The sequence below is a fragment of the Hemicordylus capensis genome, chromosome 1 (genome assembly GCF_027244095.1).
Source record: "Hemicordylus capensis ecotype Gifberg chromosome 1, rHemCap1.1.pri, whole genome shotgun sequence".
NCBI classification, from domain to species: domain Eukaryota; kingdom Metazoa; phylum Chordata; class Lepidosauria; order Squamata; family Cordylidae; genus Hemicordylus; species Hemicordylus capensis.
Genome location: NC_069657.1, coordinates 205152318 through 205174523, shown reverse-complemented (window position 1 = coordinate 205174523; position 22206 = coordinate 205152318). Strand labels below are relative to the sequence as shown.

Genomic DNA, 22206 nt, shown 5'->3' with positions numbered 1-22206 from the left:
CTAAGTAATGTCATAACATAAACCTATGTATTTTTGTAAAATTTGTATTGTTGTTGGCAGCTTTTTTAAAAAATCAGAAAATAATTGTCAGATAATTCCAGAAAGCATTTAGATTTCCCCTTTTTCTTTTTTGTTTCAAAGGACCATGTCTGTGAACTGCTGAACACTATTGATGTTTGTCAAGTCTTCTTTGATATTGTAAGTTTGTGTTTGAATTTTCTTCTCCCAAGTGATTAAAACTTGAACTAGGATAAAAAGAGCTACCTGCACAAATAATCTGGACCCCTTTTGCTTAGATTAGACTAAGGCTGATGCAGACATAAAATGCCACATATCTTAACCCAGCCTTGTATTTCAGTGCTTGCCTGGTCCAAGTGAGTATAAAGTTTGTTTTTTGTTTGTTGGTGGACAAATGGCAGCAGTGTGGCTTTTTCCTTTAACTTGTTAATGCCTTACCTCTGTGAGCACTAGAGCCTTCAGCAGTGCTTAAAGCTCTGATAATGCTCCCAGCAGCCAACACTTGGTGGATTTCTTTCTTTCTTTTTAAGCTGGAAATTACCTACCGTCGTACTGCAGTGTTCTTTCCTGGTGCATTCTAGGGAGGAGGGAAAGGTGACTTGTGGGAGCTGGCCATTGAGAAGATTATCAATGCTTCAAGCACTGCTAAAAGTTACTGCTGTTATAGAGACATAGCACGAAACAGTTAAAGGAAAAAAAGCCCCCTACAATCGCCACCAACTTCATCAAGCACCCCCTCCCTGAAATTCCTAAGACATCGGGGTGGGTCATGCCCCTTGTTTGTCCCTTCTCCATAACATCAAATTGACCTCCCCCATCCTAAGCAAATATAGTCAAATATTTCAAATTCTGTCCATAAGCAGGCTTGTAAAAATTTCTGCAGGGTACTAATTTTTGTGAGCTTATTTACAAGGCTGTCTTGCCTCAGTTAAGCATCGCAAGAAGACCACAGACTTGCTTGCTTTTCTCTGCATGGAATTCCACCTTCTTGCAGTTAAGGGATACATCAGAAGCAGCGTTACCAGAGGCTAATGCTTACTCTAGCTCCAGGTTATGAAGCTGGATAGGAATCCTGGTTAGCCTTCACCACAACTAATGCTGGTACTAATTTGTTCCCTGATTGTGGGATGGAATGGCCAGGCATTGCCGGAGTGGATTAAATGATCCTCTAGCTTGCTTTGAATCCATCAGTTGTAATGATGAGATCAGGCCCTTTTTGTATGTGCCAGCGCTATATATGGGAAGTTCTGAAAAAATAATTTGACCTGCTGTACATTTTCATGTCATTTAGAATATGGTATAGCAGAAGTAGGTAACAAGTTGTTTAAGATGCTGCCATACGTTTGAAATGTGATTTAGTAACTTTTAACTTGCACAAGATGCATCATGTGAATAAAATGTAGGAAGGATAAGGACTTGAAAATGATAGAATGATCTGTTAGAACAGGTGTTTAATATTTGACATTGATTTGATCACTCAGTTGAAACTACCATAAACATGCTTTAAAAACATTCACTATGTAAGCTCTCTTCATTTTCCCCCCTAGACTGTAAATTTTGATTTAACAAAGAACTACCTAGATTTAATTATAACCTACACAACGCTAATGATATTGCTGTCTCGGATTGAAGAACGGAAGGCAATCATAGGATTATACAACTATGCTCATGAGATGACTCATGGGGCAAGGTAAAATTACCTGATACACTGGTAGTCTTTTGGGAATGGGGACAGTGTTGCAAAGCACCCTTTTCTTAATCACATTTGTTGCTTTCTTCAGTGATCGGGAGTATCCACGTCTTGGCCAGATGATTGTGGATTATGAGAATCCTATGAAGAAGATGATGGAGGAATTTGTACCGCATAGTAAAGTATGTGTGATTTTTCCATTATTTTGCTGAAGATAGAGTGTGTGTGTGTGTAACTGTTTTTTAAAAATCTAGACTAATTATATACTTCACAGTGTTACATGTGCACTGCAGTGTAACACTTTCACAGTTGCACAAAAGCATTGTTGCATTAAACTTAAGAATTGTGTGGACACCTCCATTATTTGCAAGGCTGTCAGTTGTGCAATTGTGTTCACGCAATTCTTGCATTTAATGCAGCAGTGCTCTAGCACAACTGCACAAACGTTCATATAACATTGTGCAGTATGTCAGCCAAAAGCTTGAAATACACTTGTCAACATCTTTCTCCTTCTGTGTGGGCATAAAAGAACTGATTGTTCACTTAGTAAAGTAGAGTTGTGCTGTTGAGCCAGTTTCGACTCCTGGCGACCACAGAGCCCTGTGGTTGTCTTTGGTAGAATACAGGAGGGGGTTACCATTGCTTCCTCCTGTGCAGTATGAGATGCTGCCTTTCAGCATATATCGCTGCTGCCCAATATAGGTGGATTCGAACTGGCAACCCCTGGCTTTATAATCAAGTCATTTCTCCGCTGCACCATTAGGTGGCTTTTCACTTCGTACATTTGTGTAAATAGGTAAACGTTTTCTTTCACTGCTTAGCGAAATTGTATTTATTGTGATTAATAGACAGTTGTTTGTCAACAATATATCTGTATTCACTATCAAATTATTTATGTTCTAGGCTCTTTCAGATGCCCTAATATCACTCCAGATGGTCTATCCTCGACGAAACCTCTCAGCTGACCAGTGGAGAAATGCACAACTCTTGAGCCTCATCAGTGCCCCTAGCACAATGCTTAATCCTGCACAGTCTGACACAGTATGGCATTTTCTTTCTTTAATTTTGTAATATTTATTTTTTGATTTGATTTGATTTCTATACCACCCCTCCAAAAATGGCTCAGGGTGGTTTACACAGAGAAATAAAAAATAAATATTCACAGTGTTTTAGTAGTAAGGGTGTTGGAGGAAAAAAATCTCAGACTAGATTATTATTTTGAGTGTCTGTTTTCCCAAACTCTTGATTTTATCTATATATTTTGTATTTCTGTGACTACTTTACAAACTGCACATTAAGATGATACTCTAGTGCGCACCTTCATCTAGATCTCTTAGCTAATACCTAAAAAATTAAGATCTGGTTCGAGATCCGTCGATGCCCATAAGAATGGGTTCTGCGCCTGCGCAGGAACCACACGGTAGCCATGCCTGAGCTCGTCGAAGCGTCTAAGCCACGTCCCACGCTGCTGCGTGCTATTTAAGGCGCGGCTAAGGCGCGTAGTCCCTCAGTTCTTTTCCGACCGCCTTGTGTCTTGGACCTGCGGTCTGTGCCTCTTCGTCGTACATAGTACCTCTTTCGTTCATCCTATCTATCCTCTTGACCACGGACTGGAATTTTGGACTTCGTTGACTCTGACTACGGAACGGCATACGGTGATTCTCTGGCTTTGACTCGGACTGTTTCTTGGTGACTTCTGGTGAGCGGACGCGGAACGGCTTTGACCACTGACTATGGCTGACGGAAAGAAATCGTTTAAATGGTGCGAGGGTTGCAGGGCTAAGTTGCCTTCTAAAGACCTCCACGACCTCTGCCTTTTGTGCCTTGGTGAGGAGCATAACGTCTCCTCCTGTAAAATCTGTCTGTCCTTTTCAAAACAGACACGAAAGAATCGGGCTCTTCGCCTTCGTGCGGCAATTTATGATAATGTTCTGAGCCCTTCTACACCTGGCACACCTCGACCTTCGACGTCTACCGCGCGTGCCACTCCGACACCGAAAACGCCGAAACTCTCATCGACGTCGACTGCGCGTAAACCTTCTGATGCGGTTCCCGCCAAAACTGTGTCGATGTCGAAAAGCCCCTCGACATCAGAGAAAGGCTCGGTGTCGGTACGGTCTTCATCGAAGAATTCCTCTTTCACCTCGAAGTCCTCCCGTCACTCTAAGGAACGTGACAAGGCTTCCAAACATCGACGCGAAGATGTCTCCACTCCGAGTGGTTCTAAACGTCAGAGAACCCGGGAGAGCCCACGGGGCCATACGCCGTCTCCCTCCTCGGCTCAACCATTGATACCGGTTAGTACGCCGAGACCTTTGACATCGACATCGACCGACTCCTCGACGCATACGATGGTCCCACAGGTATTGCCGACTCCCTCGGCATCGATGGTCATCGATATTGATGCCCCGGCTCTCCAGCTTCCCATTTCGGACACGTCGACATCGATAGTAATCGACGCCGAGCGATCCGCCGAGACTGTCTCTGCACATGCATCGACCTCATGCGACGTCGAACAAGATTTGGTCCTTCCTCACTCTTCACAGCCTTCGATGCCGACAGCAAGGAGTCTTTCTCCAGCTCCTACGCCTTTGGCATCTTCTGCTTCGCCTTCGACACCACAAGCTTCGATACTTGTTCCCTCAGCATTGCACACTCCAGTCCTCTCGACTTCAACTCAAGTCACTCCTCGGTATCGAGCGCCGATACCACCGTTCCAGGTGGTCGATGCTGAAGCTGAGGAATCTTTACCAGCTGCAACCCGGTCGCTTTTATCACTTTTGGACTCGACATCGAGCGGCCGCTCGACATTCACTGGTTTCCCGTCAATTGGCTTAGATGCTCAAGAAGTGACAGCTCCTTCGTCACGACCTCCTGCTTCTTCATCCTCCAGCCGTTTACCTCAGACACCTTGGCATTCTTGTGGGTACCGCCACCCTTCATTGGGAGTCTCTTCTCCAGCTGGTCCTTATAGAGATGAGACGAACCTGCCCTGGAGACCGGTTACACCTTCTCACCCCTTCACCACCTTTGGGACAGTGTCCACTCAAACACACCATTTCGCAGTGATCCACCGTGCCACACAGACGTCGTTAATCCAGTTTGCGTCTACGTCCACACAAGCGAATCTACTGCCGCTTCTGACTACTGCTGCTACTCAAACTGCCCGTCATCGCGATGAGGGTGACCAACCGCCACCTGCCTCTCCCTCAGAACATTATGGATCTTCTGATTTCGAATCTGATCCGGAAGACGCTGGTTCTATTGTCGAACCTCCGACTGACGTGGCCCCGGTGACCTACGTTTCTCCAAACGATGAAATGAAAGCGTACCACAAGCAAATTCGGGCCATGGCCGATGCGCTGGGCTTGGATGTCCGTTCCCAGCTGGCCACTATTGATGACCCTGTGTATAATTTCATGTTGAAAATACAATCAACTGCTCCAGTAGCCCTACCAATGTTACCTGTAATTACAAGGGCGGCTAAATGTGCTTGGGATGTACTCCATACCTCTACCCCGACCTCAAAAAAAACTAGAAAACCTCTACAGAATTCAGGACAAAGATAACGGCTATCTCCTTAAACACCCGGCACCTAATTCATTGGTGATCGATTGCGCAGCGGCATCTAAATCTGGCAAGAGATTCACTGTGCCTCCAGACAGAGAGGGCAGGAAACTTGACTTACTAGGAAGAAAGATATATTCGACTTCCTGCCTTTCCATCAAGGTGGCAAATTATGCAGCATGCACTGCTAAATATTCGCACGGCCTGTGGGAAGATTTAGAAAATGATATAGACTGCCTCTCCTTTGAAGACTTTAAGAAGAAGTTCCGCCAAACCCTGGAGAACTCCGGAGACTTAACGCGCAGACAGCTCAGTATTGCCAAACATTTGGCTGAGAGTGAGTCGCGAGCAATGACTGCAGCAATAACATTAAGAAGACATGCTTGGCTGAGATCTACCAGCCTCCAGATGGACATGAGAGAAAAGATAGAAGGCTTGCCCTTCGACGGCACTGGTCTCTTCAGTGAAACAACTGATTCTACGATGGAGCAGCTTAAAAAATCTAAATTCACTGCAAAAACCTTTGCCTCTCATCCTTCTACCTCTACCTCTACGTCGTCGTCTTCATACTGGAACAACTACGGTAGATTCCGATCTTCTTACAAACCTCAAGATAGACGTGACTTTAGGAAGCCCTACTCCTCTTACCAACGCCGCCAGTTCTATCAGAGAAAGAAGACTCCTCAATCCCAGCGACCGAAGACGCAAGATGCCCAAAAGCGTCTTTGAAATTTTGGTTCGCCCATTGACACCTGCCCGCCTCCTCTCTCCGCATATCCCCCCCTTTCCCGCCAGCAGGGGCACCTCCATCTGCCTTGACGGATCTCTCCATCCTTCCGTTCCAGCCCTTAATCAGGCTGGCAGGCCATGCCCCTGCGTGGCACCATATAACATCGGACCGGTGGGTCCTAAAAATAGTATCCTCTGGCTATGCGATCGAATTCAGGACTCTTCCACGTTTTACAGGGATGAGACTCACTCCGGCCTCGGAGCCGCTGCTTCAGGAAGTGAGGGAGCTTCTGGAGAAAGGGGCTATCGCCCCGGTGTCATGGGCAGACAGGCAAGGGGGGTTCTATTCAACATACTTTCAGATCCCGAAACGGGATGGGGGTCTCCGCCCCATCATGGACCTCCGACGCCTGAACAAATTTATCCACACCAAAAAGTTCCGTATGATGACGTTGCAACAGATCCTCCCGCTGCTTCAGGGGGAAAAGTGGCTTGCGACGTTGGATCTCAAGGACGCCTATTTTCATATCAATATACGTCCATGTCATCGCAAATACCTGCGATTCACTGTCGGCGACAGAGTGTTTCAATACAATGTATTGCCCTTCGGATTGTCCACCGCCCCAAGGGTCTTTACGAAATGTATGGCTGTGGTGATCGCACATCTAAGGACCAGGGGTGTGTCAATCTATCCGTACCTGGACGATTGGTTCCTGTCTGCAAGGGACGAAAACGAGTTAGTTTCGCACGTCCATTATGTAGTGAACCTGCTCCACGACTTGGGTATCCAAATAAATTGGAAGAAATCGCACCTGACGCCGACACCCGTACTCTCCTATATAGGAGCACTCCTAGACACGGCGCAACAAAGGGCGTTCCTCCCGGCAGACAGATTCACCTGCATCCAGAATCTTATCTTCCAAATTCAAGAACGTCCTCTACAACCGGCCAGGGTGATTCAACGCCTATTGGGTCTGATGGCATCCTGCAATACGGTGATCTTCTTTGCCAGACTCAAAATGAGGAAACTTCAGCTCTGGTTTCTTTCAGTTTTTCACCCTATCAGAGACAATCAATCGAGACGCCTTCTACTTCCATCAGAAGTCCTTCAATCACTCACCTGGTGGACAAACCACAGGAACTTACTCGAAGGAGTGCCCTTCCAGTCTCCTACCCCTTCGGTGTGGATGGCCACAGATGCCTCTCTCCAAGGGTGGGGAGCCCATTGCGGCAGCCACAAGATTCAAGGGAAATGGTCCCTCCAACGGTCCAAGCTGCACATCAATTTCCTCGAGCTTCTGGCTGTCTTCCAGGCCTTGCAGTCCTTCCTGCCAGTACTTCGAGGGAAGGTTGTCCAAATCCACCTGGACAACACAACTGCTCAAGCCTATATAAATCGACAAGGAGGAACTGTCTCCCGCAGTCTGTGTGCTCTCAGTGTACAAATGTGGCACTGGTGTATTCTACACCGCATCTATCCCCTGGCTGTACATATCAAGGGTCTGGACAACACTCTGGCAGACGACCTCAGCAGGGTCTTCTTGCAGGACCGCCAGCACGAATGGGAAATCAGGACAGACGTGATAACTCCTTTCTTCAACCAGTGGATGAGGCCCTCTGTGGATCTGTTCGCTTGTTTGGAAAATGCGAAATGCGACCGCTTCTGTTCAAGAGCAGGCCACGACAATCTTTCACTGGGGGATGCCTTTCAGTTGGATTGGTCTCTGGAGACGCCATACATGTTCCCCCCCCCCTGCCGTTAATACCCAGGGTGGTAGCCCGCCTTCTTTCCAACCCGACCAACTGCATCCTAGTAACTCCTTGGTGGCCAAGACAACCTTGGTTTCCTCAAGTACGCAGACTGGCAAAGAACTGCTACAAGCACCTGCCTTATTATCAAGATCTCCTCACTCAGGACGGAGGTCTCGTTCTGCATCCAGACATTCAAACCCTTCATCTGACTGTATGGAGGATAATCTGTTAACTCACATTCTGCTCAATCAGCGTAAGGAATCTACGCGCCAAAACTACAAACACAAATGGAACCGTTTTAGGTCTTATGCACGCACCAAGGGATTTCTCCCTCGGCGAGCTTCAATCCGTGAAGTTCTACGATACCTTACATCTTTGAAGACCAAGGGTCTTGCTAACGTGTCCCTGAAGGTCCACTTGGCTGCCTTATCCGCATACCATCCTGGACACGATGGAAGTACGTTGTTCTCACATCCACTAAGTAAAGCCTTCCTGAAAGGCCTGTCTCGAGTATATCCTGCAGTCAAGATGCCGGTAGAACCATGGAGCCTATCGTTGGTCCTGTCTTCACTGACTCAGGCTCCGTTTGAACCCATGGCCACGTCCTCCCTCAAACTACTTTCCTGGAAGACAGCCTTCCTGATTGCAGTCACATCAGCAAGACGTGTTAGTGAACTGACCGCTCTTAGAGTTGACTCGCCTTACACAGTTTTTCACCCAAAGTCCGCATGCGCCTCGATCCGGCGTTTCTACCAAAAGTTGTTTCTAACTTCCACTTAAACCAGGATATCATCTTACCTACTTTCTTCAGGAACCCTTCCTCTGCCTTGGAAAAATCATTACATGCTATGGATGTGCGTCGTGCCCTCCTATACTACATGGATCGCACGAAACCCTTTAGACTTTCCTCTCGTCTATTCATATCCTATACGGGACCGAACAAAGGTTCTCCTATCTCCAGGCAAAGATTGTCCGGATGGCTGGTGGAACTCATTCTGCTAACTTATCGTCTACAGGATAAATCACCTCCTGAGGCCATTAAAGCCCACTCCATCAGGGCTCAGGCTTCCTCTGCTGCTCACCTTTCCGGGGTCTCATTTGGGGACATCTGCAAAGCTGCTACCTGGTCTTCAGAATCCCCGTTTATAAAACACTACGCCATAGACGTACGCTCTGCTGCGGAGGCTACCTTCGGGAGAAGTGTATTAAAACAGGTGTTACATTAGCCACTACTGCTCCCTCCTCCTATTGGAGCTTGCTAAACACCCATTCTTATGGGCATCGACGGATCTCGAACCAGATAAACAGGTTGCTTACCTGTAACTGATGATCTGGTAGAGATCCGTCGATATCCATAAGACCCTCCCGACCTTCCCCTCTGCAGTAGTGCTACGTCTCTGTGCGTACTGGTGTGTGGCTTCTCCTCTTCGGATCTTCTGTCCTGTGTCATGGATGAACTCACCTGATAGATGATCGTCCTCTGCGGCGGTCGTCCAAGAACTGAGGGACTATGCGCCTTAGCCGCGCCTTAAATAGCACGCAGCAGTGTGGGGCGTGGCTTAGACGCTTCGACGAGCTCAGGCATGGCTACCGTGTGGTTCCTGCGCAGGCGCAGAACCCATTCTTATGGATATCGACGGATCTCTACCAGATCATCAGTTACAGGTAAGCAACCTGTTTTTTTGTGTTATAAAAATGAATTTTTAAAATGTACTGTTAACTGTCTGGGCTAGTTGAGACAATTAAACAAGCTGGCTTGAGTCATGAACATGACCCAAAGCCTGCCAACCTTCTAGATAGTCTTGAAACTTAACTTTCAGAACCTGTGGTTCTTAGATTTGAAGCTATACATAACTTTGTTCAGTGGACAGGAGAGAGAGGTTACATTTTATCCACTGATTAGTTCCACTGATTTTTTAGAAATACCTTTTTGAACATACAAAGTAGACAATTATTTAGCATCAGGTGTTCAGTATTAATGTGAAGCTGGTTCCCCTCTATTGTGGCTTCTATATGAGCATCTAGGGAACATGTGGGATCCCCATTAGAGCTCTTACAAGGAAATGCCATTTGTGAGAATTGACATTTCCACATATGCAGCTACTGTGGCAACTGTGTCATTTCTTCCTCTCAGTGCTCTTTCATGGCATGAATCATTTAAGCATGAATCAGTTAAACACAATTTGGGAAGCGTGCCACAAAGTCAGAGTGGGTAACGGGGGTGGGTTTAAAAAAACTACCACCAAATTTGATTACTGACAAGACTATTTTCTGTGCACCTCATCAGTCTACTAGATTGTAACACTAATTGTCCAGTTATTGTTACAACCAAAAAGCTGCACCACAGTTAAGCTGTCCTGACTCCCAGAGTTGGAACTGTCTAACTTTGATCCTGCATTGTGGCCATGCCATTTCAGGGTGTGCCCATACAAAGGATCAGCAGCAGTTAATGTATTTAGAGAGACAGAGAAACTTAGAAAGAGGACTTTAAATGTTTCTTGAGGCCTAGAGCAGCCATACATTGCCTTCTGCCTAGAAGAATGCTTTTATTTTAGAATTCTAATAGATGCTGTTGTTTCATCAACCTTGTTTGACACTGTACCCAGAGTTCATTAACTAGTTTATGTTGTTTTCCAAATAGATGCCATGTGAATACCTCTCTCTGGATACAATGGAGAAATGGATCATTTGTAAGTTTTAAATCTTTGGCTGAAGTGCTTGTATTTTCATTTCAGCTATTTGCATGTGTGATGGACTGACTTAGTGTGTATATCTTAACCATGGGATAATGATGTGTCCCAGTCCTTTTGTCCATATCCTCCGGCTGACCATAACAATGTTTAATAGTTAACATCAGCATTCATCATGGTTGATGCTTCTCCAAGTTTGCTCTTAACAAGGATCTTAAACCATCTTCACATCTTGTTTTCAAATCCCAAGTCAATAGCAAAATCTCCTTAGAGTATAGCTATCGTTAATATTGATGCTAATTTGTTAATCCTGGTAGAGAGAGTGTAAGAGGGAGAGACTGGGAGATAAAGCATACAGTTCCAATCTCTTAACCTAGTTAAAGGGACAGATGATGTTTAAATTTATCCCATTGAAGTCGATGTCACTTAATCAAACAAAGTTAAGCACGTTTATGGAATGGCTGGGTTAAATGTACATCCTATGTTATGTTGAAAAAAAATTTCAACATGTTTTATTCCATTATACATCTGCTGTGTTAAGCCATTTTTTCTTAAAGTGGTAATTTTAAGCTGTAATGTTACAATAAGTGTTATTAAGGAGCAAACATGTTAAAGATTCACCAATTGGCTACAGCAAAATCTGTGTGTAAATATGTCATGTTTGGGAATTAATAGAAGTAGTCTTTGACTAGAATTTAAAATATTGTGTAGTTTTAATGTTTTCTCTTAAAAGTTTTGCTCATCAGTTTGTATCACTTTGATTCTGCCCACCCCACCCCTTGTTTTCAAGTTGGATTTATTTTGTGCCATGGAATCCTGAACAGTGACACAACTGCTTTGACCCTTTGGAAGCTTGCTCTTCAAAGCAGCTCTTGCTTGGCTCTGTTTCGGGATGAAGTTTTCCACATTCACAAAGCTGCAGAAGACTTGTTTGTCAATATAAGAGGGTACTGTGTGATTTTATTGCACTCACACTTCTTTATCTATACATTACATGATGAGTGAGAAGTGAATGACCACAAGAAATATTGTCCGATAGACTGCTACCCAGAATTAAGAGATTCCCTGCTGCTCCTTCCTTCCAAAGCATGAATCCCCTCACTTGCTTGTACATTGTTATAACCAGTCGTGGTTGTGATTAAAACACTATCAGTGACACTCCTTTACTTGGTTCCAGAACCAAGGTTTACTAAATGTTCTGAGCCAGGAGTGTGCCCAAATCCATTTTAACCAGGGTTATCAGTGGTCATATGTAGTGATGAAACCAAGTTAGAGGAGGGCAGGGGGAAATACGTTAATATGTATGTATGTTTGTTTGATTAATTAAGTAATTAATATGTTAATTAAAGGAAGGCTTCCCTTTTTCATGCAGTTGTAGAAAGTTGTAAGGACTTTTAATCACCAACGTGTTTATAACTTTTATTTGCACTTGCAGCTATAACAAACGTATTAATGACATAAGAGAGTGCAAGGAAGCTGCTGTATCACATGCGTAAGTATATTGTAAAAATTTTATCGAATACTACTGATTGCACATCTCAGTATTCAACCAAACTTTATAAATGTATCTGTAACAAGAAGCCTATGGCTTAGATCCAAAGTTCCTGTTTCACAAGCAGGTAACAGTTTTATGTTTGTGGGAGGCAGGATTCATCTGTCCCCCTGCCTGCAGCTCTCCACACAGCCTGAAAATTGTCTGAAGGGTTAGCTGTCTCTGTACAGATTCTTTTTGTTTTTTTAACAGAGGGTTCTGCCATGTGCCAGCAGAAATGAATTCTTAGATCCAAACCTGTGTGTTGTACCATTAATTCTCCTCTGTGCTAGCTTACATGGTTTGTCTGTTCTTGGATCATTGTATTAGTATTTGCAGTGCAAAGTAGATTTTGTGAAATTCTCCTAGCCATGCCATGCCTCAGCTTGTTCTGTCATTGTATTAAGTAGACATTGCCATAAAGTTCAGAGGCCACGTTAGTCTATTTAAAGCTGTCAAAATTAGACTTTACAGAGTGTGTGTGTGTGTGCTAGTTTGAGCTTTCCACTGACAGCATAGACATAGTACAGTATGTCTTTACAAATGCTTGTCTTTGTCTCCTTCGGTTTACTTCTCAATAAAAATTATTATTCAAATGTATTAATTCCAGGTCTTAAGCAACAATATGAGTTAGCATGGGTTAGTATGTGTCTATGCATCATTACAAGTACAAGTGATCTTTTCATTGAAAATAGTATATTGGCAATTACTCACAGTATTTCTATTCCCAAAACAGTGGTTCAATGCACAGAGAAAGACGCAAATTTTTACGGTCTGCACTGAAAGAGCTAGCTACTGTCCTGTCAGATCAGCCAGGGCTGTTGGGTCCCAAGGTAAGTACTATTTGCTATTGTTGATAGAAACTGTTCTGTAGAAAAGTTTCTAACATTCTGCTCCAAAACTACTTTCTTATGTGGGCACAATCAGTCTATAGTGTTAAGTTAAGTTCCCTTTGCTGTATAGATGTGTATAACTTTTGTGTGAAGTGAAACATTTAAGTGTGCATTATTATTATTATTATTATTAAAAATGCTGTTGTTTTTCCAGGCACTTTTTGTTTTTATGGCATTATCCTTTGCCCGAGATGAAATTATTTGGCTTCTTCGACACGCAGATAACATGCCTAAGAAGAGTGCAGATGATTTCATAGATAAGTACGTTAATATCCCCTATAACATTTTTGTTGTTGTTCAAATTGTTTGTAGTCATATAGAACTGCCTGCTCTCCAAGCGCTTTGGTACAGTTTCAGTGCTTCTGGCTGCCTCTTGCAGCACGTTGTAGTCTGGATTATGCTAGTTTATCTGTGAGGAGGGTGATGTTCATGCGTGGAGGATCTTTCATTGGCATCTACTGTAGGTATGAACTTGATAGCTTTTATTCTGAGTGATGAAAAGTTCCCCTTTCTCATACAGCTGCAGGAAGAGGGAAGATCTTCCTTTGTGGAAACTAAAAGTATAAAAACGTGTGTGTGTGTCTGTGTGTGTGTGTGTGTGTGTGTGTGTGTGTGTAGTACTGAATGCAAGCCATACAGCTTGGAATAATGTGCTGGAATTCATGTTGCCATTCTGATTTGAGAGGTTTAAGTCTTATCATTTATGATACAAATACCTGATGAAAATATGTTTTGTCTGCATAATGCATTGCTGTTGTCTACATAAGCAAGGCAGCAGTAGGAGTGCTTGTGCTACTAGCTTCCTTAGCCAACTCCTCTTGAGTGTGACTGTTGGTGTCAAACTCAATTAACAGCCGGAATGTAGTTGGCAGGTTAATAGTGAAAAATGCCACATTACCCACAGTCAAAAATGCCACATTGCCCTCATTTAGAATCTCCTCTTCTAAACTTTTCTCAATACATTCTAAATTTGAAGCTCTTTGCAGTACAGGTGGACCCTGATATTCGTGGGGCTTGTGTTCTGGGCTGCACTGCAGATGTGGAAACCATGAATATTGAGTTATTAAGGAGAGGAGAGCTGGTCTTGTGGTAGCAAACATGTCTTGTCCCTTTAGCTAAGCAGGGTCTGCCCTGGTTGCATATGAATGGGAGACTTGATGTGTGAGCACTGCAAGATATTCCCCCCAGGGGATGGACCTGCTCTGGGAAGAGCAGAAGGTTCCAAGTTCCCTCCCTGGCATCTCCAAGATAGGGCTGAGAGAGATTCCTGCCTGCAACCTTGGAGAAGCTGCTGCCAGTCTGTGAAGACAATACTGAGCTAGATGGACCAATGGTCTGACTCAGTATTTGGCAGCTTCCTATGTTCCTATGTAAGGTCAATGCAATTGTGAGGGTTTGGTTCCTGGTTGGCTGAAAATTGGCTGAATTTCATGGGAGGTGGGCTTGTTATGGGAGGTGGGAGGTGGGCTCTTGTTCTGCTGCTCCCCTGAGTCATGCTGTAGCTCTTTCTTTCTTTCTTTCTTTCTTTCTTTCTTTCTTTCTTTCTTTCTTTCTTTTTCTTCTTTCTTAAAGACGTCGAAGAAAATGGTGGCCGGAAATGACCTTTGCAGTCATTTCCGGCCACCTCCAACCTGCAGATATGCGAGGCCGGCATGTTTTTGTTTGTTTGTTCCGCATATGCCAATGTCAGGTGTCTTTTCCCGACCGCAGATATGCAAATATCGAGGTCCACCTGTAAGTCATCATCCTCTTTTCTCCCCCTCAAGTCCTTCAGTACATTGTAGTCTGCTCTTTCAAACCCCATTAAGTCTCAAAAGCATTTTATTGCGCAGCTTAAGTACTGCTGATAAAGGGAAGGGGAACAAATCAAAAGCCTCATTGGGGCTGCAAAGTTATTGTATGACTCCTTGGACTGTGGCACTGTCCAGTAACTACAAAGCTTGAATAGATCACTCTGTGATTGATTACTAGAGACAGCTTTCTGATACTAAACCTCTTCAAGAAGTTTGGTATTTGTGTGATTTGGCCTTTGCAGATCCTTCCTCTATGCAACTTGCTTTTTTGGCTCCATATGTGTCATAATTCTAAATAATTTCATGATTTTGTCCAATTATGTGGCATGTAATTCTTTAGAATTATGAAATGTCATTGATATATTAATATACTTGAAAATATGGGGAATGTTGTTACAGTAAAATAAGTGAGCATTGGCAGCCCTTTAGTGACTGTTGTAGCTTTGTCCACTAATAAAATATCCACCTCGGAATCCATTTGGCTCTTGTTCTTCGGAATCCATTTGGCTCTTGTTCGCCCATAACATCCTTAAAGAGACTGGAAACCTGCCTTTGAATCTCAACACCATTCTGTTATGGTTGTTCACAACCAGGAGCCAGAATACCAAAGCACTGTAATTCTTTCCTAATTAGTACAATTGAAAAGGAAATTGTATTTCATAGAGGAGAGGTCTATCAACGGCTACTAGTCGGAGGGCTGTAGGCCACCTCCAGCCTCAAGAGTCAGGATGCCTCTGAATACCAGTTGCAGGGGAGTGACTGCAGGAGAGAGGGCATGCTTTCAGCTCCTGCCTGTGGGCTTCAGGTGGCATCTGGTGGGCCACTGTGTGAAACAGGATGTTGGACTAGATGTGCCTTGGGTGTGACCCAGCTGGACTGTTCTTATGTAATTTACCATATTCTTTTATTGTCAGTTGTGAAGAATCACTGGTTTTCCCTCTTCTCTTAAACACTATGTTTTCTAAAGATGTTTCCATTGGACTTTAAAATACAATGGCCCACTTCAGATGCAGCCAGTGGAGCACCCTGGCAAACGGGGCACCTGGACCGCCCCGGCGCAAACCTCCCCACCACCGCGAGCCCTCCTCCCCGATATGCCAGCTGCCCATGTGCACAGGTGAGTGTGAGGCGAGCAGGCCTCCCACCATCAGCGGCAGCAGGTGGTGCAGGTCAACGCTCCATCTCAGCTGTCTCGTAGAACTGCAAGGTGCTCTGGTGCTCCTGTGCAGTTCCAATACAGTGTCGCAAGCCTGTGAGGTCTCACATGACGTCCCCGTGACATCCATGGGCTTGTGATGCTGTATTCGAACTGCGGACGGGCACCGAAGTGCCTCGCAGTTTTAAGTGGCTGCTGGAGGGTCGACCATTCCCGCTGCCAGTGGCAGCAGGGAGGCCTGCAGCTCGCCTCATCCCCTGGCCATGCACATGGGTAGCTGGCATATCGGGGAGGAGGGCTCGTAGTGGTGGTGGGGGCTCATGGCAGTGGCAGGAGCCCCCCCCCCCCACCGGGCCTCGGAGGCCATGGGCCGGAGCCCCAAGGTCCGGGTGTTAGAGCACTTCTGGATGCAGCACTAAACATTCTTTGAAAGCTGTGAGCTTGTGCATTCCTTATTCCCCTTTTCTCTCCATGCATGAGAAGGAGAGTTAAAGCTTTTGCTTTCCCTTTAGAGGAAGCCACAGTTCCACATTATGTATGAACTTGATTCCATAATGGGGAACGTGCGTACACACACCCCTTCACCATTTTTGTGTAATTTGCTTCCCACTGGGTTCGAAGACAAAAAACGCTGATGCCATGCTTTGTTTTCGTCGTTGCCCCTCTGCTGCTTCCAAAGAGATCTCTTAATAGTTGTTTTCTTTAATTGTGTAGGCTCACTAGGACAATTGCTTTTTAGCAGCAAAGTGATTGTACTTTTTAAATTAATTATGGCCTTCCATATCAGGTATCCTTGCTAAAGTGTTTTCTTTTTCCAATTTTATCTTACTTGGTTATGTTTGAGAAAGCAAACAGTAATGGGTTACTGTTTCTATTTTACTTGGTTATGTTTGAGCAAGCAAACAGTAATGGGTTATGGACAACTAAACATCTTGAAAATTAAATTTCACACCATTTTTCTTTTATAAAAGATTGTTTATTTTTTGTTGTTTTTTAACAATGTTCCTTGTTTGTCCCTAAGGCACATAGCAGAGCTGATTTTCTACATGGAAGAGCTTAGAGCGCATGTACGAAAATATGGCCCAGTTATGCAAAGATATTATGTGCAATACCTTTCAGGCTTTGATGCAGTTGTCTTGAATGAACTTGTACAGGTGCGTGAGGATTTTGCTATAAAGATCTTTCAAGTTTTGGATAAAGTGCTAGCATACATTTATTTTTAACCTAATTAATAAATATGAAAAAGTTAATTGTATCCATCACAATGTGGACTTATGATTCTGGCCACCCCAAGAGTAAAACTGGATGACCCAGTGTGAAAACAATTGTGAGGACAGCATATTTTAAGACCACAGACTGTTCAAGGGCAGATATACCTGTAGTCTGTATCAGACACTGCAACAAGTTTACCTGTTCACTGGCCACTAGATGGGGCTCAAATTTTGTTGTTCACTAACACTCCACATGGATGTTGAAAGTTTAAGCTGTAACTAGTGTTGTCTTCTGCAAGGATAAAACTTCTTGTATTTCAAAGCATCATCTTTTTGTTAAATTTAATGATATGTGGACATTATAATGAGGGAAGGGGGTGGAGAGACCAAATAGCTAGACTGATGGGCTGGATGTATGAATAATCAAGGTTTCTCCTTTCATGTAATATTATGCACTACAGTCCATTTAGTTAGAGCATCTGACTTGTGGGGGTCACACTTAAGTTGGCATATTTAAATTTAGTCTTCACAAATAGTTTTCGAGGCATTGAGAAGTTGTTCAGCATGGAGTTAAAAATTATAATAGAGTTTGAAAGCTAGTTATGCCTATGTTCACTATTTTGACTAATGGCAAAAACATGCTGTGTATTCTGTGGTGCTCTAGGACAAAAATAAAATATGAAGAGCCTAAGTTTGGTGGATTAAGGAGAAAGGTTGCCAACGATGAAATGTTACTATGGTCTCTTCTCAGCCATATGTCAAAGAGAAATTGCCATATTTTAGTTATCCAAGTGAAAAACCATGAAATTTTGTGGACATATATGTTTTTAGTAGCAAGTTGTCTGTGTACAGCTGCCCTCCCTCTCACATATCATTCAGTTCTTTCTCCAGCAGTAGAGTATCTGAGCATCAATGGCACATACATACACACACTCATTCACTCATTAAGGAGAGGAGAGCTGGTCTTGTGGTACCAAGCATGGCTTGTCCCCTTAGCTAAGCAGGGTCCACCCTGGTTGCGTATGAAAGGGAGACTAGAAGTGTGAGCACTCTAAGATATTCCCTGAGCCGCTCTGAGAAAAGCAGGTTTCAAGTTCCCTCCCTGGTTTCTCCAAGATAGGCCTGAGAGAGATTCCTGCCTGCAACCTTGGAGAAGCCGCTGCCAGTCTGTGAAGACAATATTGAGCTAGATAGACCAGTGGTCTGACTCAGTATATGGCAGCTTCCTATGTTACCCACCCACCACCTCTTGGGTTGAGGTTGCAGATGATATGGCAGGAAAGATTTCAAATAGTCTGCTGTTAAGCACATGTTCATTGATATTTTCTCTGCTTTAGCTCTTTGTTCTTAGGGATGATTTTATGGTCAGCAAAATTACAACTATATAACAAGGTATATTCCTGGTTTTAATTTTTAGAATCTTTCAGTGTGTCCTGAAGATGAGTCCATCATCATGTCCTCATTTGTAAATACTATGACCTCCTTAAGTGTGAAGCAAGGTAAATATAGATTTATAAGCCATAAATGCAAGAGATGCATAATGCAGCCATCTTACCTTATTTATTTATTATTTCTCTGTGTAAACCGCCCTGAGCCATTTTTGGAAGGGCAGTATAGAAATTGAATGAATGCAACATTTTTCAGTCAGCTATTCTTTAGGAATTGGGAAGAAGTAGTGTTCTCCCCAATGAGAAGAGTCCCTTAATCCTCATTCCTGGTCATAAACCTCTCTCTTGTCCCCTCTGCCGCTTTCAGCAAACATGATCTCAAGACCATCAGGATACATGTATAGGCATATTTTGATTTCCTGTGGATGTTCTTGAACCAGGGGCTTGTTGCACATTGAGGCATTCCTTTCTCTTTCTGTATTTGTTTTTGTTTGTATCATCAGTTGTTAGGAACTGGATTGTTAATCTTTCATCTTAAAATATAAATTCATCTTGTTTGGGATAATATCAATTTTCAAAATAAGCATGCCATTTATTGTGTTCTCGTTAGTCTCTTCCCCCTCCTCACTTCAGAGTCAGTTGTGAACCTGGCAGAGATGTTCTGCTTCACAAGACTTCCCAGGAAGTACCTGGGGGTACCTCCTTGAGAGCTGCAAATAAAACTATTTGTAGCAAGAAACCTCTTCAGTTTTTTGTTGTTGTTGTTGGGTCTGGCCTTTCCTGAATATTTTGAGGAAGAATGCAAAAGTTTAAAATGCTTCCTCTTAAATTGTGTAACTTCATTTTCTCTGTGCTAGTTTTGGTTAGTAGTAGGAGTGCATAGACTGAATTAAAACATTGTTTAGAAAACTATACAGAGTTAATGGACTAGTAAGGTTAAAAATAGTCAGAAAATCTTGCTTAAGTATAATATGCTAAGAACAGGGGAAGATGTATATTTTGATGGCTGCCTTAAGACTGCGGTATTGTTTGTTTTCACTTTCCTCCATTATGCAGTTGAAGATGGGGAGGTGTTTGACTTCAGAGGAATGAGGCTTGATTGGTTTAGATTACAGGTAAGAATTGCCTTTTTTGCATTTTTAAGTTGATTTCATTTCCTCTACTACAGGGTAGATTTACTTTAAATCAGGATGATTTTAAATAAATGATATAAACGATTATTTAACTAAGAAAAACAGATTTAAATGCTTGATGCCACTTTAAAATTCATATATTCTCCAGCAGGGAAGGAAGTTCATCCAACAGCAGGTTGCTCCACTGTACTCACTCCTAGATAGGGCCAATCAGAAAGTTTAAATGTACCCCCCCACACACACACACACGTAGGAGGAGCCTCCCCTGGAATTCCAGTTCCACCTGGGTCTAGCTCTGAATCGGCCGGGTAGCCGTGGTGCTCTTCATTCCTTGAACTAATTTTATTTCATACCTCTCTTCTATCGGACTTGGAAAACTAGAGTTCCCTTTCTTTCTTGGGCTGGCAACAGAAAAGACAGTTCCATTTTTACAATAGGTTCTGCGGTGGATGAGACCCTTGTGGGTCCTTTTTGGCGGGACAAACTCCTTCCTAATAATGTCTGGCAATGGCTCGGGGGAATGGTGCTGAAGGAGGTAAAAAGGGTTTCACCATCGTCCTTCTTACCAGCTCCCTGGAACAACTATCCAATTTTGGCATCAAAAGCCCCTCCAAGCCACGGGAGTCAGTTCCCACATCCTAGCTGCCACGCCCCTGCTCTCACTCATTAGAGGGCTCTGAACAGGGCTCTTCTAACCTGCTAGACAGCATTATGCAGCCTAAGGGGGATTCCCATCTTGCAAGAGCTTCACTAGTCATCCCTAATTCTCCTTCCAGGGAAGGTACAGTTTTGATTGTTAACTTTTATTCACCTGCTCCTCTGAACTTGAAAAAGCCATTGACTCAGAGATTTCTGGTTTGGAGGAGAAGATTTCTGATGATGAATGGGGGGACCTTTTGGAGGAAGAGGAAGAGTCTGACTCTGCTCTCTCCTAAAGGCTGTTTAAACAAGAAGACTTTGCCATCCTGCTTCACAAGGCGCACAGAGTTTTAAAACTTGATTCCTCTTCCAAACATCAGTCCCAAGAGAATCATCCAGATTAACAGAAAGAAGGTGAAAAAGAGGTTTTCCCATCTTTACAGGGGTCTGAACTTCACATTCTCTGTCCAGATTTCTTCAAGAAAGGCTTTTTAGAGGAGTGGAAGTCCCTGGGCACTAGCAGGGCTCCTCCCGTTTGCCCCAAGCGTCTGTACACCGTTCCCAAAAATGTTATGGAACTTCTAAAAAATTCCCCTCATTGATGCCCCCATGGTGACTCTTGTCAACACAGCAGTGTTAAATAAAAAGCCCTCAGGGGCTTTCAAGACAGACAATGTGATTCTAGCTTACGGAGGTCTCATGAAGCATCTGCGCTAGCTATTCATGTGGCCATGGCAGCCTTTTATCTTTTTTATTATTTATGTATTTATTTATTTTATTACATTTATAAACTGCCCCATCCAGAGGCTCTGGACGGTGTACAACGACTTTTAAAGATATAAACCCCACAATTAAAACAATGCTAAAAACAATATAAAAACAATTCAAAATGATTAAAACTATTTAAAACCAATTAAAATACATTTAAAAACAACAACACTTTACAAGTCTTGGAAGACCAGGCCAAAAAATTAGGTTTTTAGGGCTCTCTTAAAGGCCGACAGCTAGCCTAAACTGTGGATATCTGCCGGGAGTGTATTCTATAGACCAGGAGCAGCTACAGAAAAGGCCCTGTTCTGCGTCGCCACCAGAAGTACTGGTGGCAACCAGAGACGGACATCTCCAGATGACCTCAGTGAGCGATGGGGATCATACAGAAGAAGGCGCTCTCTCAGGTAAACCGGACCCAAGCCATTCAGAGCTTTAAAGGTAATAACCAGCACTTTGTATTTTGCCCGGAAACATATCGGCAGCCAGTGCAGCTGTTTTAAGACAGGCATAATGTGGTCTCTCTGGGTTACCCCAGAGACCAATCTGGTTGCCGCATTTTGAACTAACTGAAGTTTCCCACATAGAGCGCATTGCAGTAGTCGAGCCTGGAGGTTACCAGCTGATGCACCACTGTTTTGAGATTGTTCATTTCAAGGAATGGACGCAGCTGTCAAATCAGCCGAAGCTGATAGAAAGCGCTCCTGGCCATAGTCTCCACCTGAGATACCAAGGTGAGGTCTGGATCCAAGAGCACTCCCAAGTGTGTATCTGTTCCTTCTGGGGAGTGTAACCCCATCCAGCACAGGAAGATTTAAGTCATCCCTTAAATTCCGACCCCCCACAATGAGCACCTCCATCTTGCTTGGATTCAGCTTCAATTTGTTGTCTCTCATCCAGCCCATTACTGCCTGTAGGCAGGCATTTAGGGAGTGAATGCCATTTCCTGATGATGAAGATAAGGAGAAATAGATTTGAGTGTCATCAGCATACTGATAACACCCTGCACCAAATCTCCTGATGACCTCACCCAGCAGTTTCATGTAAATATTAAAATATTAAAAAGCATTGGTGACAAAATGGAGCCCTGAGGGACTCCATATAATAGCTCCCTTTTAAAGAGGAACTGTCTCCAAGCTCCACCATCTGGCATCTACCTGAGATAGGAGTGGAACCACTGCAAAGCAGTGCCTCCTATCCCCAATTCCCCCAGGCGATCCAGAAGGATACCATTGTCAATGGTATCAA

The 22206-nt window shown here is 43.7% G+C and overlaps 1 protein-coding gene across 5 annotated transcripts in view; it reads left to right on the top strand.

The window, feature by feature from the left end:
• Positions 1 to 22206, top strand: part of NCKAP1 (NCK associated protein 1) — a 94591-nt gene that overhangs the window by 31362 nt on the left and 41023 nt on the right. For all 5 annotated transcript variants that reach the window (XM_053270185.1, XM_053270175.1, XM_053270167.1 and 2 more), the window contains 12 exons: positions 142 to 198; positions 1566 to 1708; positions 1800 to 1890; positions 2612 to 2749; positions 10398 to 10446; positions 11237 to 11393; positions 11882 to 11938; positions 12714 to 12810; positions 13025 to 13131; positions 16841 to 16973; positions 18448 to 18529; positions 19475 to 19533. In XM_053270185.1, coding sequence (XP_053126160.1) covers positions 142 to 198; positions 1566 to 1708; positions 1800 to 1890; positions 2612 to 2749; positions 10398 to 10446; positions 11237 to 11393; positions 11882 to 11938; positions 12714 to 12810; positions 13025 to 13131; positions 16841 to 16973; positions 18448 to 18529; positions 19475 to 19533 — 1170 coding nt within the window. The remainder of the gene's footprint in view (positions 1 to 141; positions 199 to 1565; positions 1709 to 1799; positions 1891 to 2611; positions 2750 to 10397; positions 10447 to 11236; positions 11394 to 11881; positions 11939 to 12713; positions 12811 to 13024; positions 13132 to 16840; positions 16974 to 18447; positions 18530 to 19474; positions 19534 to 22206) is intronic.